The sequence below is a fragment of the Spermophilus citellus genome (assembly GCF_964194105.1).
Source record: "Spermophilus citellus genome assembly, chromosome: 12".
NCBI lineage: Eukaryota > Metazoa > Chordata > Mammalia > Rodentia > Sciuridae > Spermophilus > Spermophilus citellus.
Window position 1 is genome coordinate 95209591 of NC_138198.1, and position 17705 is coordinate 95227295.

Sequence of the window (17705 nt, forward strand, 5' to 3'; positions counted from 1 at the left end):
GATTACCCTATTAAAAAAAGGGTCCTGGGTTCCATTCATGGGCCTAGTAGTATGTTATCCATAAATAACATAGCTTAGGCAAATGAATGTCATGATGAGCCAGGAGAAGTTAATCTATTTATTGAGCACAGGTGTGTGTTATGTACTTTCACACATTATTTCAAAGATAAGATACAATAAACTGTAGAACATCCCAAATTCTAATTTTCATTCATTTATCTGAATGTCTTTGTCAGAGGGCAAGTAAATAAGAAAGCCTGTTGGATTCGTGTTATTCAGAAGTTGTTCTTAGAGTTGAGTCTGAAAGAATTATATTTAGTAACCGAAAGAAAATTTTTAGATTCCCCATGGATTTTACTTCCACCTCTCCCTCTGTGATCTTGTAGGATAATTGTGTTATATCCTTTTTATTGAAATAAGCACCAGTAACAGAGGAATTCAGGGTCAACATCTCTGTAGAAAGCATAGCATGAAAATCAGGATTGGTCCTTCATACACTTTGGTGAATTGTAAGTCTTATATTGGTTAGGTTTTTTTTTTTAACATTTTTTTTTTCCCTCTATGGTATCTCATCAGAAGCCATCCTTTTTTGGTCTGATTAAGTTGAAATATTTTTCGAAGTTAAACATTAATGACAGATTTCTTTGATCACTTTTCTGGACTAAGAATAAGGCTGTTGTAAACCTTCCGTTATGCTAATGCCATCTTTTTACTTCAGTCCAATTATTTATATGCTTACAAGGAATGCAGGGCATCAGTGCCGGGAAAAAGAAGATTGCTTATATATATTTAGTAAAATATTTAAGATATATGTTTTCTATTTCATTGACAGGATTTAAATAAAAGTTTGAAAACTAAATCAAAACAAATTGGTAAAAATTTTGGCAATAAAAAAAAATGAAACCTGTGTTTTAAAAATTGGAGCATTTTTCTGTCCTGGATTATAATTTAGCACTTGTGTTTTTGTAGGACTTTATATATCTAAGGAGTTTCTTATGATTAGAAACATTCTTTTTTCTATTTTTGTACTTGATTTATTTGCGATACTAGGGATTGATGCCTGGGACATTCTATCACTGAGCTACATCTTCATCCTTTTTTTTTTTTTTTTTTTGAGATAGGATCTGTCCTCGAACTTGAGATTTTTCCTGCCTCAGTTTCCTGAATACCTAGGATTACAGGCATGTGCCATGATGTCTATCTAGAAACATTCTTGAAGTAAAAATAACAAACATATTTTGTAACAAAGGTGAAGAAGATTGCTTTATGAGAGAGTAATTTAAAAGTCAAAAACACAGAGCAACCCTGAAGAATTTAGCACACCTTTGGAAGAAATTAAGTTTTGGTAAACTGCTGCTGTAGGCACATAGTTTGTATTCTGATGGGTTTTTCTTTTTTTCCTTATTTCTTTCAGAGTAAGTGAAGAAAAGGAAGTGACAGAAGAACGACTGAAAGCTGAACAAGAATCATTTGAGAAGAAGATCAGGCAGTTGGAAGAACAGAATGAACTGATCATCAAAGAAAGGGAAGATATCCTTTTTGAAAGTCCTCTTTTTTAACGTGCAGAAAGTTTGACTCTTTGATGAAGAAAATGTAAACTTCAGAGAAATAATTGCTCTAATTTATAACAGGGAATAAATCTGCATGTGCTGCCATTTCCAGGCAATCAGAACGACACTAAACAGCATGTGCTATTGCTGCCTTTGTGCTTGATAAGGCCACCCAGCTGTTCGGCTGCTGTTATTATGCTGCGAAGCACATATTTGTCAACTAAAAAAGACAATAAGAAATTTGGGCATTAAAATGTAGTGTTGGAACTTTATTAAATTCCATTCCACTACTGTAATTGAGACTGAACCTCATTGTATTTGGTATTCTTTCTCACTAAAGCTTTGATAGTTTTAAGGAATTCTACCCTGAAATCATTTAAAAAAAAAAAGTCTGTTGTAATGTATAGATAATTGATAAATGTTCACACTGCAGCATATAATCACCAAACAATTCTCACAGAGCAGAAAACTTTTGGATTTAGAGTTAGAGGTAGGTGTGTGTGTGTGTGTGTGTGTGTGTGTGTGTGTGTGTGTTTATACATATTACATTGTTTGTAAGAGAGTGAAATCATATTTTAAGTTAAAAGTTGTAGTTAAAGGGATATATGAGCTAAAATAAGAATATTTCTGAAGTGTATTTTCAATGTATTGAGGTATTATGGAGGTAGAATTACTTATCTTTGGGTGTTTTATGTAGTGGCATTCATGTAGAAGAGAAGTGACTATCCCTGAAGTTAAGGTGATGGATTTGCCTGCTAAACTAGTGTGTGAATGCTTGAAAGAACCATTGTCCTCATTGACAGTATCATCATTTACTTGATTGTTAGTAATTATTTCAAAGATTCTGCAAATGTCCAAAATGTCATATTGACACTAAGTATGCCTTTGTGAATACCAGAGAAATGGAAGAATAAAGATAAAATAATTAGTTTGAAAACTACAAGACTGTAACCATTAAAAATGAGTTCTGACCCTTTATTTTTCAAATAGTGGGTGTGCATGTAGGAAATTCATGTAATTCAAATTCTCAGACTTGATTTGCTCAGTAGAACATTAATAAGGCTTATTGACCCCACAATTCTAAAGTAGTAGTCTTTTAAAGGTCCTCCCCATCCCCCATATTTCTAGCATTTCAATAATTATCTAGGGCCTTGTCTTTGCTTTTCCCACTTTGATTGTATTTCCCTAGGCAACCCTCAGGCCAGACCTTGTTCTTCTTCCTGCTACTTTCTTCTCCAGGTTAAAGAAATGCTGTTTAGTCAGAATTCACAGCACACATTGCCTAGCACTTTCAAGAAATAGTACGTTAAGAATGCCTTTTTTGCAACGAAATTTAATTTATATAAGACCTGTTTTTTTCTCATATAATAACAACTCTGGAGATAGAAGGCCTCTAGCATTGATTTGGCGGCTTAAAGTTTTCAGTGCTAACATCTATAATTCTAGCTTTTTTTAACACTTGCTCCAATTCTAGGAATCACATTAGCATTAAGGCAAGAAAAGAAATTAGAGGAGATGTCCTGGCAATTGTGACTCTGCTCCTTTTTTAAAACTTATAAAAATTTTCTCAGAGCATTCCTCAGCTTACCTGGTAGTCTTTCATATGACATTTGTTATGAAGTTTATTATGTGGCTGTGCTAAGCTGCAAAGACAACTGAAAAAGTGAATATTTAGCTTCTCTGACTTATGCATTGAGGAACAGCAAGAGAGAAGTGGATTGGGAGTGAAATTAGTATCTTGCTCTGGTAGCAGAAGAGGAAAAATAATACATTTTTATATGGAGAGGAGGTGGTGATGCTTTGATCTTCCTTGGACAAAATTTATGTATATAATCCAACAGAACTGGTGTAAAAGTTGGGTAATGGCAAGAATGATTGGTACTAGATAATTTAGAAAATTTAGAAAGCCTGGTCACACAGTGAGTCCTTGTTTGTTTTATAGTTAGGAAAACTCTGTTCTACTTTACTAGCTGGAAAAGTACAATATAATTTCAGTAGACTATTATCTTTATTACTCTCTGGATCAAGATTAGTGCTTTTCAGTGCTGAGGCAGTCTAAACTCAGCATGGCTAGAAATGGTTTCTTTTGGAAAGCTAAATGTTAAGATACCTTGGGTGATCTTTCATGTTTTCCCATGATTTATCTCAGGGGTCAATACATTGCTCTTGGGGGGCCAAATCTAGTAGGGTACCAACTAAATCTGACCACACCCTTCTCTCATATATGATCTATGACTGCCTTTGTGCTCTAGTTGCAATAGATAGTTTCAATAAAGACCCTGTGACTCTCATATAGTAAAATATTTACTATATGATCCTCTACAGAAAAAGCTTGCTGACTCCTGATCTCTTGTCTAAGCTAGAAAAGGAGAGAAAAGGCACATAAATGAAAGTCAAGGAGACATTTGACATAGTTAGACCTATTTCACATATAAAAAGGGAGTTAGTTTGAGTAGTCTTTATTGGGAATGAGAACTGAAATAAATGTTAGACTGGCTTAGTTGGTGTGATTGCTCTAAGATTGATTTATATATATATATACATACATATACATTTTATATATATATATATATATGTGTGTGTGTGTATATATATGTGTGTGTGTGTGTGTGTGTGTGTGTGTGTATATATATATATATATATATATATATATATATATATATATATATATATATATAATGATATTGGGGATTGAACCCAGGACCTTGCACCCTTGCACATGCTAGGCAGGCAGTCTACCACTAAGCTACATCCCCTGCCCTGCTTTAAGATATTTTTAATCATCAAAGATAGATGGCATAGAATTTTATTGTTAAAAAACAAAAGGGAGAAAGAAAGAATGATAAAAACAGTGACATTCATGGTTTTTATTCCAAGTAGGTTGCTCAGGTACAAATCTTTTACCAGAATAAACCTGTCAAAGGTTAATATAGATGATTTTACAGTACATAAAACTCTATAAAACTTAGAAACATAAAACAAGGTTGTAATTTAAAACAATATAATTTTAACTACAGATACATTTACCTATCATACATGAATGATTCAAACTCTTTCATATACATGAAGTCAGATAATTTCAGCTCATTTTAAAGTCTATTCCAGTATGAGGAACTGTATCCATGAATTGTAATTTTTGGCATTTTAAAGATGTGTTTCACCAGATTTATGTTTTTTTTTAAGTTCTTGTAACTTGATTTATTGATCAACTATCAAACATAGACCAGTCCTTGGTGACAAAAGCAAAGATGTTTTACATGTTTTCATTAGAGTCTGGCTTTTGAAGGATTTGTTCATAAAGAAAATTTGGAGTTTATTAAAACATTAAAATTCTTGATAATTTTCATCTTTGAATAAAGAAACCTTATGTTTTAAGACAGAATCATATAACTGAATATGTCATTTACAAAGCCAAGCTGTTTGATGAACCAAGTAGATTTTTGCCTCACTGAATGAGTATATAAGGAGAGATAAATCTGACACTTAAAGAGAAATATGGTCAATAATGATAATTCTGAAACATGTTAGCATGTAATTGTATAAGACTTAGCTATTAGAGAAATTGATAATATTTAAACTTGTAGTTCTGGAATATCTATTTCAGATCAATGGTGGTATCAAAAACTTGCACAAGGAAAGTAAAGTCTAATGTTTGATGACTTCACTGTTTTTACTGGCATAGCAAGGAAAATGACAATGAAGAAAGCTCTGTGTACTTTAGAATCAAAATCCCATTTTTACATTGACTAGCTGTCTGACCCCTTGGAAAAGTTACTGAATTTCCCTCTTTTTTTTTTTTTTTTTGCTTCTAAAACATGTGGATAACTAATCATGTCTTATTTGCAGACCTGTTGAACTTTGAACGATTCTTTACATTATATGTGTAAAGAATCTAGCAGTGTCTTCTACTCAGTAGGTACTGAATAAAAGTTAAAATTTTAAATTTTGAGTACTGTTAATATGGATGAAGGATGAGATAACTGGCCCCTCTGTTTGTCATTTTTGTACCTTTGGACACCAGGGTTTTAATCATGTTATGCAAGCACTTGCACTGCTTAGAGGCTTAGTAGGAAGGTGAAACTGATACTGTTCTCTGCTTTTTCTTTTAAGCTACATGGAAGGGAAAACCTCCCAGTACTACTTTCACCTGTTGGTGTTTCATTAGAAAGAAACCAAGATTTAATTTCCTCTCCCAGAAACCAGACTGATGGAGAAGTTTGTGTTTTTATTTCCCTTCTGGTTTGTTTCCATTTTCTTTCTGAAGTTTAAAGATATTTGAAGCTCTTATCTTTGGCCCCATTGCATAATCATTTTTAAAAACCTTCCTGTAGGAAGAAGGAATTTTATCGGAACTAACAATTTTTTAAGCAATGTTTTAGACTGAACCAAAAGTTTCATTATGTCTGTGGTAAAAATAGGAAATGCACAAGAATTTAATCTAATTATATAAAAGTGATTACTGGTCCTGCAGTATTCAAAGCTTTCTATTTAACTAATCATCTCATTTCTTCTAGGAGTCAAACTGTTATGATTTGCCACCATCATGGGTAGATTTTTAACGCAGGCTAAGGGCTATACTGTAGGATTGGTAGAGTGATGTAAGAGAGAAGAGAAACATAGTAGAAATTAGTTTCATAGAACCCAGGCTTCAAGAGAAAGGATAAGTCCTTTTCAGTGATTCTTACTAGGCCTCCATAAGAAAAGGCAGAACACCTTTAGTCTTTGAAATGGTTTGGGGATAATTAAAAATCTACACTTAAAACGGAGAAGACCAGAAGTAAAAGAAAATATAGAAGAAGAAAGGGTATATTGATGTCTGACAGTGTAGTTTACTAATATGTTATTTAGCAAAATACATTGCCAAAAACAGTATCACCTTTGATGGATTTTGGACTTTTTGTTTTGAGTAAATACTGTTTTTAAAAAATGTTTACATTTAAACATTGAGTGATAGAATATTTTTTGTGTACTTGGATGAAGTTGTTTTGTTTTATTCTATTTAACAAGCCCTAGAATATATTATTTATTAGTCTAGTAATTGTCTTTAATGCTATAGGAGTGGTATTGCTCTATAGTGCTATATAAATTTAGCAGGTTTTGGACCATTGTTATTTATATTGTCCTGGGATATCATTTTAACTCAGAATAACATTAAATAACTTTTTTCCATTTATATTACAGGGAAATAAGCATACTTAAGGAAAGAACCGATTGTTTCTTTTGTTGTTGTCCTTACATAATTAAAAGTTATTTTTGTTCTTTTAAAAATATTTTGATATGATTGCTAACTACAGGGACTAATTGATGCCAAATGTTTATAAAAATAAAATAACAATATACTTAAATAATTATTTTTTCATACTTAATTTTATTTCAATAAGGACCTTTAGGGGTTAAGTTACTCTTTGAGAGTAAGTTATATTTACATTTTTCTGGAACTCATCCAGGAAATAAGAATATAAAGAAGTACTCTTCATTTGCTCTGGTCACCTTTGTATACACTTTCCTTACATGAGAGTTCCTGGAGCTGTCATATGGTTAATAAATTCATTGTCTGACATTTAGTTTTTGAGCCCATTGTAGCTTAGAAGCAGAAAATTAGAAGAAGGGAATGGAGCTCTTGTGAGAATATTGAAACTGACAGAAGAGTTGACAGAAAAACATAAAAACACTTAAGAACTGAAAATGTACAGAAGTCTAGAATTCTACCCACCTAAATATATCTTAGGGACTTCAGTATTACAGTATAGTATGTAGTAGTCTCATACTGGTGATTTTGAGGCATCAAGAGAACAAATTATTTTTATCCCTTGTTCCCTTTGAACTCTGCTAGTACATCTGACATTTATAAATTGCTTTTATGTTTACAGATCATGTTCACATATCCTTTGTTAATCTTTAATAAGCTGACTAAATTAGGTAAGGCAGATACTCTTATCCTCATTTAACAGATGAGGATACAGGTCAGGAGAGGTAGCTGAAACAGACCAATTGCTTAGCTAAGAGTGTCTCTCTTGACACCAAGTGTTCTGTTCTTTCCATCCTACTCAGTTATTTCTGCACTGATGAGTCATACAAATATCAATAAGCCTGCCTTTTCTCGACTGCTTTGTAGTTAAAGCACAAATTTATAAAAATTGTTAATATATTCTCTGGTGCATTTTACTCAAAATTGGTTCAAAGATATTTTTGGTACTCAAAAGATAAAGTAACTTTTGCAAGTCTTAATTTCATAGTACATAGCATGCTAATAACTATTAACCAAGCAAGATGATCAAATGAGGTAACATATGTTACATTTTTTAAAAAACACACAAAGTTTTAATTGAGGTTCTACAAAGTATTCTCTTGCCTTAAAAAAAAGTTTACAACATACAAAAAATATTTGAAATATCTTGCACATTTTTTCAGACAGTGTGTTCTATGTGAAGTTTTTCTTTTTCTTTTTACCTGTAGAGCCCTCAGATTTCTATTGCCTAAAGAGTGGCTCACTTTCTAATTTTTGAAAAGACAGTCTTCTGAGGCAAAATGTTTTTTGATAAGATGAAAAAGCATCCTTTAAATTTTTTGAAGCAGTTGTAAGGAAGTTCTTGTTAGGTTGACTAAGAATTGCTAAGGAATCTTAGCATCATACACTGCTCTGAGAGAGCATAGAGGAGAGCTCAAGGAAAAATAATGGAGAAATAAAACTGATAAAAGCCATGATTGGATTGAAAATCAACATTAGAATGTTTTATAAATCTGTGTCAGGATTAGGTTTCTCTGTATGTAACAAGAATGCAAAAAGTAATGGTAATCAAAACAAGATGTGTGTGGGTGGGTTTTTTTTTCATGTAAAATATATTCTCTTAGCAACTTTAGGCATGTATGGTGACTCCATAAATTTTAGAGAGCCACACTTTTTCTATCATGCTATTCTAAGCTTTAGCCACTGTGTGCACATTTTAGGCAGCAGGACCTTCTGGACGGACAGTCTGTTAATTTTGAAGAGTTTGCTCTCAATTTGTTTTTAATTTCATTTTTGTATTATTTAATTTAGAAATATAATTGATTTTTATGTATTGATTTTGTGTCTTTTGACCTTACTCAATTCTTACTTATTATTTTAGAAGTTGTTTGACAAATTCCTTAGGATTTTATGTGGAATCATGTCAATCTGCAAATGAAAAGTTTTAGTTGTTTCTATTCTTTACATCCTTTATTTCTTTTCTTGCCTTATTACAGTACGTTCAGTTAGGTGTTAAGTAGAAGTGATAAGAAAGAATATCCTGTCATGTTCCATATCTAAGGAGGAAATATGCATCTCATCCTAATTTGATATTAGATATACATTTTTGGTTTGATAAAAGCCTTTCTTTAATTTTGAAGAATTTCTACCCCTATTTTGTTGTTTGAAGAATCTTATTCCTAGTTTGCTAAAGGTTTTTGTTGTTGTTTTCTTTCTCCTGTTTTTTAAAATCACGAGTGGACATTGATTATGTGTAGCACTTGACATTTTATTATATATTTATATCTATTTCTCTCATAAGACATCATTCCTGTCTTGTGCACTATTGTATACAGAGTCTAGTACAGTATTTTGCACTCAGTCATTGAATGGATGAATTGTTAAACCAGAGTTGCTTGATCAGAGAACATCTGACCCTTTAGAGAAAACTTACATTTTACTGCTGAAGGTGCATAATCTGGCACTGTGCTACCACCTGCTGATAGTGGATCTGAATTGCAATAAAAGTACCTTGGCAGACAAATAAAACTGCATATGATTGAATTGATGTAATAGTTATAATTTTCAAATAAATATATTCATTATATATAATAAGACTATGTCTGAGATTTCATAAATATATTTTATATTTAGGTGCTGAAATGTTTTCTGTTTTCCTGAATCTTAGGAAAAGGATGAAGGATCAGTTACATTATATATATTAAAGAAACAGAATAAATTGTAAAAGTTGACAGAAGTGGAATGAGAGCAAAGACATTTTTTTAATTTATTTTTTAAATACACGACAACAGTGGAATGCATTATAATCCTTATTATACATATACAGCACAATTTAGAGAGCAAAAACATTTCTATATTTGAATTCCTACTCTGTCATCATTTCCTTACTGTTAGGTACTAGCTAAACAGGAATTTTAAAGAAAGAAGAATTTTCTAGTTCTTAATATTTTATACTAAATATTTAACATATCTTAAGAAAGTCTAGCTGTGTCCAAGAATGAAATTTAAGGCTTATTTTTAAGAATCCAATCTGATAGTTACACAGAATTCACTGAGTGATAGTGTAGAACTGAGTGGGACTTAACTATTATATCAGCAGTATCTTAGAATGAAGCCATCTATCCTCTACACTGTTGTGATTACCACTATGTATTTTTGTCTCTTAGCCTTCCTTTAAAAAAATGGACCATGTGTTAAATATATGTAAGTAAAAGTTTTTAAAAATGCCATTCAAATATTAAAATTTTTTCTTACTGTTGTTTAAATGGTTAATTATGTTGTAAAATATTGATAATTTTCCAGAAAGGTTATTCTTTCTTCCGATCAAAATACCCTAGGGTGATAGTTTTGGGAGTACTGTTTTAGTAATAAAGATTATCATGTGGATGAGTTCCCTAGAAGGCCCCATGATGGTAATACCCCTAGATTTTGTCTTTAAAGAAAACTGCTGAGAGGCAATAATTTTTTTTGTATGTGTCCCATTTTCATTAATGCATGGTAATTGATGGAGTTGCAGTGACTTGTAGCAGTAATGAGTTCTAAACATAATAATGCACTCTTTTCTAATAAGTGAGCACTGCTGGGGTTTAAAAGCATACTAAATCAGTTGCTTTAGTATGAATTTATTAGTTTTTTTCAGCATTAGCTTTAATAGTAGTTATTTACATAAGCGTACATCCCATTAACCGCCATCAGGGCTGGAAAACATGCTGAACTGTTCATATTTTCATATAATTATTGAACATAATGGTTTCATTTGCATTTCTAAACAGTGATGTTTCTGTCAGCCTTGGAAATAGAGTCTTTACGCAGTCCCTATTTCACATCCACTTATTTGACATCGTTAAATTTTATGCTAATGTGCTTCCCTAGAATATCATCAGTAGGACAGATGCTTGTGCTTTAATATACAAATCAAGGATGCTTTTCCATCCCCCAAATGGCAAAGGAAGTTTTAAAAAAAATCTGCACTTTTAGATATAGAGTCCATCTCCATAAAAATAGGTTTATAAAATAAAACTTTCAGGGTTAAATGTTATAATCTGGTTGTCTCTTCCAAATACTTTTATATGAAAGCTATCTACCTGACTAGGGTTAGTTTTCTTGTCTTGGATACGGAGAGAAGTCTTTGTAAAGATCCTATTGCTTATGAATTTAGAGTTCTGATTCTCAAATGTTGATCTTGAGATGCAAGTTTTTCAGTACTTTTGAATACATCAGGCTACAATGTTAGTTTTTAAAGTATTCTCTGTATTTTTCTGAATATTTGTTCCTTTAGTCTCTTAATCTGTATTGTAGAGCCTGTGGTGTAAGCTGTTATGTTAATGCTCTTGGACATCTTAGCTTTTTGTATGCATTTAGACGATGTTCAGTGTGAAAGTATGAGTCACTTGGTGGGGCAGGCATGGCAAGTGAAGCAGCAGAACTAATACAGAAGGACAGCTTTATGGACAAACTTCTTGCCTTTTGGATATATATGTGTACTATCGGCTTCTGTTTCTCCAACATGTGAATGCTTTTTTGAGTGCTGTCACTAAGATGCTTGGAAATTTTAAAATAAGAGCAATCAATTAAAGAATGTTTTGGGAGTTAACTCAGGTGTTTTTGGTGGTGGGTAGGTGAGCATGAAGCCAGTAGACTTTTTTTTTTTTTTTTTTTTTTTTTTTTTTTTGTCTTTGTGGGTCTTTTCTTTCTGGCTTAGGGGCAGCATTTTACTGTTGACTGTTATGGACCTGCAGTGCTAGAGCTGACTCTGCACAGTTCAAAACGCAAGGTTGGCACTCTAGCAAGATAGAGTAAAAAACAGCTTTGAGAGAAGTTCTTGCCCCAAATTACTTGCTAAAAATATATTAGAACTGATATAGCATAAAACCGATGAAACATAAAAGGATTATTTGGATAGAAGTATTATTTGGCTTAACAGGTCATGAGACAACTAAAATTTTTGCAAGGACTTCTGTTCTTTGGGGAATTGCCAAGAAAGAAATTTGATAAGAGTTGTGAAGAAATTACTATAGAGATGGAGTTTTTAGCTATTCATTTTTACTCCAGCTTTTTCCTGAATTTTTTGTATGATCTCTTAAAATTGTGTGAGGTTATTACTTCTCACAGTCATGGGATCATCTGAACGAGCATGTTGAAAACTTTGGTCAGGCCCTTCTGTCTAGGGAAAATGTCTTCATTGTTGCCAGATCTGTTGGCACATCAGATGTCATATATGGAAGTAAAAAAAAAAAAAAAATTCAGACTATCCAGCCTCACTTAATTGTAAGTGAGGCAATATTTTCATCTCTTTGTTTTTTTTTTTTTTTTGTTCTTTTTTGGAATTCAACCCAGGGCCTCACTAATGCTAAGCAAATGCTCTGCCACTAAGCTATATCCCCAGCTTCAATATTTTCTGCTCTTTATAAAGCTATTTGTGATTGCATCTTTCAGCATCAGTCAGGGTTTTGTTTTGTTTTGGGTAGTGGCCATTGGCCATAAAAGGAGAAAAATATTTCCTGTCACCAAAAAATAGGAATTACCTTTTTCCTCCCTGTACACTCTTCTTTCTTTTCTGGACAAAGGTTAGCATTGACATGAAAAATTCATCTGCTATACAGTACTTAAGTGCAGTGATGTTTAATCTGACAATTTGCTCCTTAACATCTCTGTTGCTATTGAATTTAATACCTTCAAGGCAGCACTGGTTGCATGTTTTTAAGGGTGTGTCACCAGATTCTAATCTCTGACTTTAGAGAATAAAAGAAATTAAAATTATGATTTAGGACAACTTCCTTGAACACTTTATGTAGGTTAAAAATTCTAGCTGGTTGTGGTGACGCATGCCTGTAATCCCAGCGGCTAGAGAGGCTGAGGCAGGAGGATTGTGAGTTCAAAGCCATCCTCAGCAAAATCGAGGTGCTAAGCAACTCAATGAGACCCTGTATCTAAGTGAAAAAATATAAAATAGGGCTGGGGATATGGCTCAGTGGTTGAGTGCCCCTGAGTTCAATCCCCAGTTCCTGCCCTGCCAAAAGAGAAATTCTAAAAATTCAGGTTGTCTATAAGGTAATAGCCAATTGGGAAGATTTTACATGTTCAGTTGTACTTATTTTCTTTTTCTGTGGCTTGGGGAACACAATTACCATTTTCTTTTTAAAATGATAAAAGTATTTAGAAATAAAGCTTCAGCACCATGAGATTCCTGTGCTCCACCTGTTCTGAAGGGCTACAGGAACCCTTTGGCAGCATTTGTATTTCACCTTCTCAAGGAAACTTTAGTTCAGGATGTTTTATTTTTTTTCCTCATGTATATAGTTTCTTTAGTTTTTCCCTTGTTAGCCATGACAGAAATTACTTTTAGAATCTGCTGTCTTCTAGAGATATTTGCAAATTTGAATCACCAAATGGATGCTAGAAGGTCTAATTTGACATCACAGTTAAAGAATTTTTCAGATCTCTCACATTTAATTTCATTTCACTTACATTTTATTTAAAATAAACTATTAAACCTCTCTTTTAAACACAATGGAAAAGTCAGCTAAATGATGTTTAATTCCAGTTCAATCTTATAATCATATTTGTGCAAGTGTTTCTGCTCAGTTCTGTGGTGAAATGCTTAGGTCTTAACAGTGGGGAAGGGAAGGGAGAACTCCAAGAAAAAGAAATCTGAAATTAATGTGATTGTTGGGGAAATGTTGGAAAAGAAAATTTCATAGAGCTCATTTAGTCATCAAAACACCTGAGCTCTAAACTAAGCCAGGTAGGTAGAAAACTCTGAGATGAGCACAAATCACTGATCTTGTTGTTCTCACAAATTTGTCACTGTAGATAAGAATATGACGTAGAGTGAGTTCTATTGCTATTAGGTAGATTATTCTTAAGATGTCACATATGTGGTTAAAAACTTCTTTATGCATATTGATTTTTAATCTACTTGTTCTGTCAGTTGTGAAGAAAGGGATACTAAAATCTCCATGTTCGTTTGTGGATTTATCTGTTTATCCTTGCTATTCTATCTGATTTTGCTTTACATTTTTTGAAGAGTCATTTTTAGATGTACAAAGGATGGAGATTACCTCCTCCTGATGAATTGAACCCTTTGTCATTATGGAATGACCTAATTTATCCCTGGTAATATTCTTTGTGCCGAACCTACTCTAACATCTACTGACAAGTGTTAGCATGGCATCTTTTTTGTATGCTATAACTTGGGTGTCTGTATTTAAAGTACATTTTTCATAGCTAGCTGCACATGCATGGGTCTTACCTTTTGATTCAATCTGCCTTCCATGGCTTTTAATTGAGATATTTAGGATCATTTTATATGATTTTTAAATTTATTTTTTTAGTTGGAGGTGGACTCAATACCTTTATGTATGTATGTATGTATGTATGTATGTATTTATTTATTTATGTGGTGCTGAGAATTGAACCCAGTGCCTCACATGTGCTAGGCAAGCACTCTATTGCTGAATCACAACCCCAGCCCCCTTTATATGATTTTTTCATACAGATAGGTTTGAGTTTTTCATTTTGTAATATGTCCCTTTTGACCTTTGTCCCTCCTTTCCTTTTTTTCTGCCCTCTTTTGGATTAACTGAATATTTAAACAGATGTATCTCCTTTTGGCTTATTAAAATTATAACTGTTTAGTTTGGCATTTATTGGTTGCTGTAAGATTGTCTACATACCTTTAATAACAGTCAGTCTTCTAGTGCTGGGCTGGGGATGTGGCTCAAGCAGTAGTGTGCTTGCCTGGCATGTGTGCAGCCCGGGTTCTATCCTCAGCACCACATACAAAACAAAGATGTTGTGTCCACCGAAAACTAAAAAATAAACATTAAAAAAATTTCTCTCTCTCTCTCTCTCTCTCTCTCTCTCTCTCTCTCTTTTAAAAAAATCTTCTAGTGCTATCTTATACTATTTTAGCATATTATGATACTGTGGCACCATTTTTTTCTTCCTAATCATTATACATTGTCAAGATACATTTTAATTTTATACCCACACCTTACATTGTTGTTGATCAATATCTTTTAAGGGAATTTAAAAAAAATTCTTTTATCTTTACTCATGGAATTGCTACTCTAGTGTTCTACATGGCTACAGTCCACATTTCTGTTCATTACTGTTCATTTACATTTCCCTAAAGATGTGATTTTTATCATGTTGTCACATGCTAATTTTCTATCTGTATATCCTTTTGGTGAGGTGTCTATTTATATCTTTTGCCTATTTTTAAGTTGAATTCCTGTTGAGCTTAACAAATATTGTGTATGTTCAGGATATAAGTCCTTTACCAGATATGTGATGAGATTTTTTTTTTTTTTTAGAAAAGGATTTTTAAATTTCTTTTTTCTTTGTCTTGTCTTTCTTTCTTTCTTTCTTTCTTTCTTTCTTTCTTTCTTTCTTTCTTTCTTTCTTTCTTTCTTTCTACATGTCAGTAGAATCTATTTTGACATAAATATAAAATCATGGAATATATCTTGTTCTTTTACAGATCCAGTTACCTCACCTTTCCCTTCTTTTTTCCCACTCTCCGTTCCTGTCCTTCTATTGATTTTTCTGCCATTTACCCATAGTATTATTTTTCAAATTAATTTCGTATTGATATACACAATGGTGAGATTCAGCATAGTATATTCAAATATGTTAAGAAGTTTATGTCAGATTCATTCTACTGTCTTTCCTTTTCCTATCGCCGATCCCTTGCCTTCATTCCCCTTTCTGATCCACTGAACTTCTGTCCCCCACCCACCTACCCCCACATTGTGGGTTAGCTTGCATATATCAAAGAAAACATTTGACCTATGGTTTTGGGGGATTGACTTATTTGCCTTAGCATGATAGTCTCTAGATCCATCTATTTACTGGCGAATGTCATAAAGTCATAGTTCTTTATTGCTAATACTTTATTGTGTATGTATACCACATATCCATTCTTCTGTTGAAGGGCACCTAGGTTGGCTCCATAGCTTAGCTATTATGAATTGTGCTGCTATAAACATTGATGTGGCTGTGTTTCTGTAGTATGCTGATTTTAAATCCTTTGGATATATACCAAGAGTGGGATAACTGAGTCAAATGGTGGTTCCATTCCTAGTTTTTTGAGGTATTTTTATACTGCTTTTCAAAGTGGTTGCACCAATTGAAGTTCCACCTATAATGTATAAGTACCCTTTTCCCCCACATCCTCACCAACATGTATTGTTGCTTCTATTCTCAATAATTGTAGTTCTGGTTGGAGTGAAATAAAATCTCAGTATAGTTTTAATTTACATTTCTCTAATTGCTAGAAATGTTGAGCATTTTTATATATTTGTTGACTGTATTTCTTATTTTGAGGTCCCTAGACATTAGTAACTCTATTTTGGTTCTGGGACTCCATCTTGACCTGAAACCAAAACTTACAAACTGCTAAGAAAAAGAAATTTAAGATGCCCTATTCCTTTAACCCCACCACCACCACCCAAGGTTCCTGAACACACAAAAAAAACTGTTGTTACTCAGCCATCTGCACCCAAGGTCAATTCTAGCTTGTTCTTGTTCTTTATCCAAAAGATATATAAGCTTTCATTCAAGTGATACTGGCTGCTGCACCTTCCACAAGGGCAGCCTGAACAGATATTCTTGTGATAAATCTTTGCTTGAACTCAGAGCTGTATCTCTCATGTATATTTGTGCCAGCTACCGTAACAGTTTCTTTGCCCATTTATTGATTGGGTTATTTCTTTTTTGTTTTTTGTTTTTTTTTTGGTGTGAAGTTTTTTGAGTTCTTTGTACATCCTGGAAATTAACGCCTATCTGAGGTGCAGGTGGCACATTTTTATGTTTTCCTTTTCTGTTGGCCCTCTATGCTCTTGAGTGATGTGCAAATACTTTCTCCCAGTTGTGGCGTTCCCTTCCCTTTTCCTTTCCCTTTCCTTTCCTGTTACTGGGGATTGAATCCAGGGGCTACCAAGCTACATACCCCATCCTTTTATATTTTGTATTTTGAGCAGAGTTTAATTAGATTGTTGAGTTTCATTAGATTGTTGAGTTTCATCAGATTGAATTGCTCAGGCTGGCCTCAAATTTGTGATCTTCTTGCCTCAGCTTCCCAAGTTGCTGTGATTACAGGCATGTGTCATTGCACCTAGCTGTCTTTATTTTCTGCTCTTTACAGAGTAGAAATTTCATATTTTGATAAAATTTAGCTTTATTAATATTTTTCTTTCATGGTTCATGCTCTTGATATTATCTAAAAACTTGTCACCAAACATAAATTTATATGGATTTTCTCCTATGCTTTCTTTGAAAAGTATTATCACTTTGTTTTATAGTTGCATTAGTAGGCTATTTTGAGTTAATCTTTACAAGGTGTAAACTTTGTGTCTAGGTTCATTTTTTGGCACAAGGGTATTTACTTGTTTCAGTACTATTTGTTTAACAGTCTGGTTCTTTTTTATTGTATGAGTCTAGAGAATTTTCCCCCTTTCAGATGGGAACATTTTTAAGTATAAATTCAAATTAATTGCTGTTTGGGTTATCTATTGCTTATTGAGTAAGCTTTAGTAGTTATGTCTTTCAAGGAATTTTTCCATTTCATCATTGTTTTCAAATTCACATATATAAAGTTGAAGTAACATAGGACTTTGGAGATTAACTGAATCGATTTCTTAACCTATATTAATATATACCAACTTGTAATAAAAGCATCAAATTTCTTTCTTCCTGTTTGGAATATGCTTTTAAAAGGAATGTATAAAACATGGTCATTTCCTCCTTCTGGAAAAATTGATCATTTCATTTCTCCACCTTTGAGCCCCACTATGTAAAACCCAGAATGATTTCTTTTTGTAGCTAAAACTGACCATATTTTTGCAAACTAACTTGGGAGCCTGTGTGTCAGGTGTGAATATATTTACATGAGATTGCAGGACAGAATTTGCCAGTGTATGAAT

The 17705-nt window shown here is 33.0% G+C and overlaps 1 protein-coding gene across 7 annotated transcripts in view; it reads left to right on the plus strand.

Moving 5' to 3' along the window:
- KIAA1328 overlaps window positions 1–17705 on the plus strand; it is a gene marked incomplete at its 5' end in the record, with an annotated part of 283630 nt that overhangs the window by 48224 nt on the left and 217701 nt on the right. For all 7 annotated transcript variants that reach the window (XM_081262751.1, XM_081262752.1, XM_081262755.1 and 4 more), the window contains one exon: window positions 1415–1530. In XM_081262751.1, coding sequence (XP_081118877.1) covers window positions 1415–1530 — 116 coding nt within the window. The remainder of the gene's footprint in view (window positions 1–1414; window positions 1531–17705) is intronic.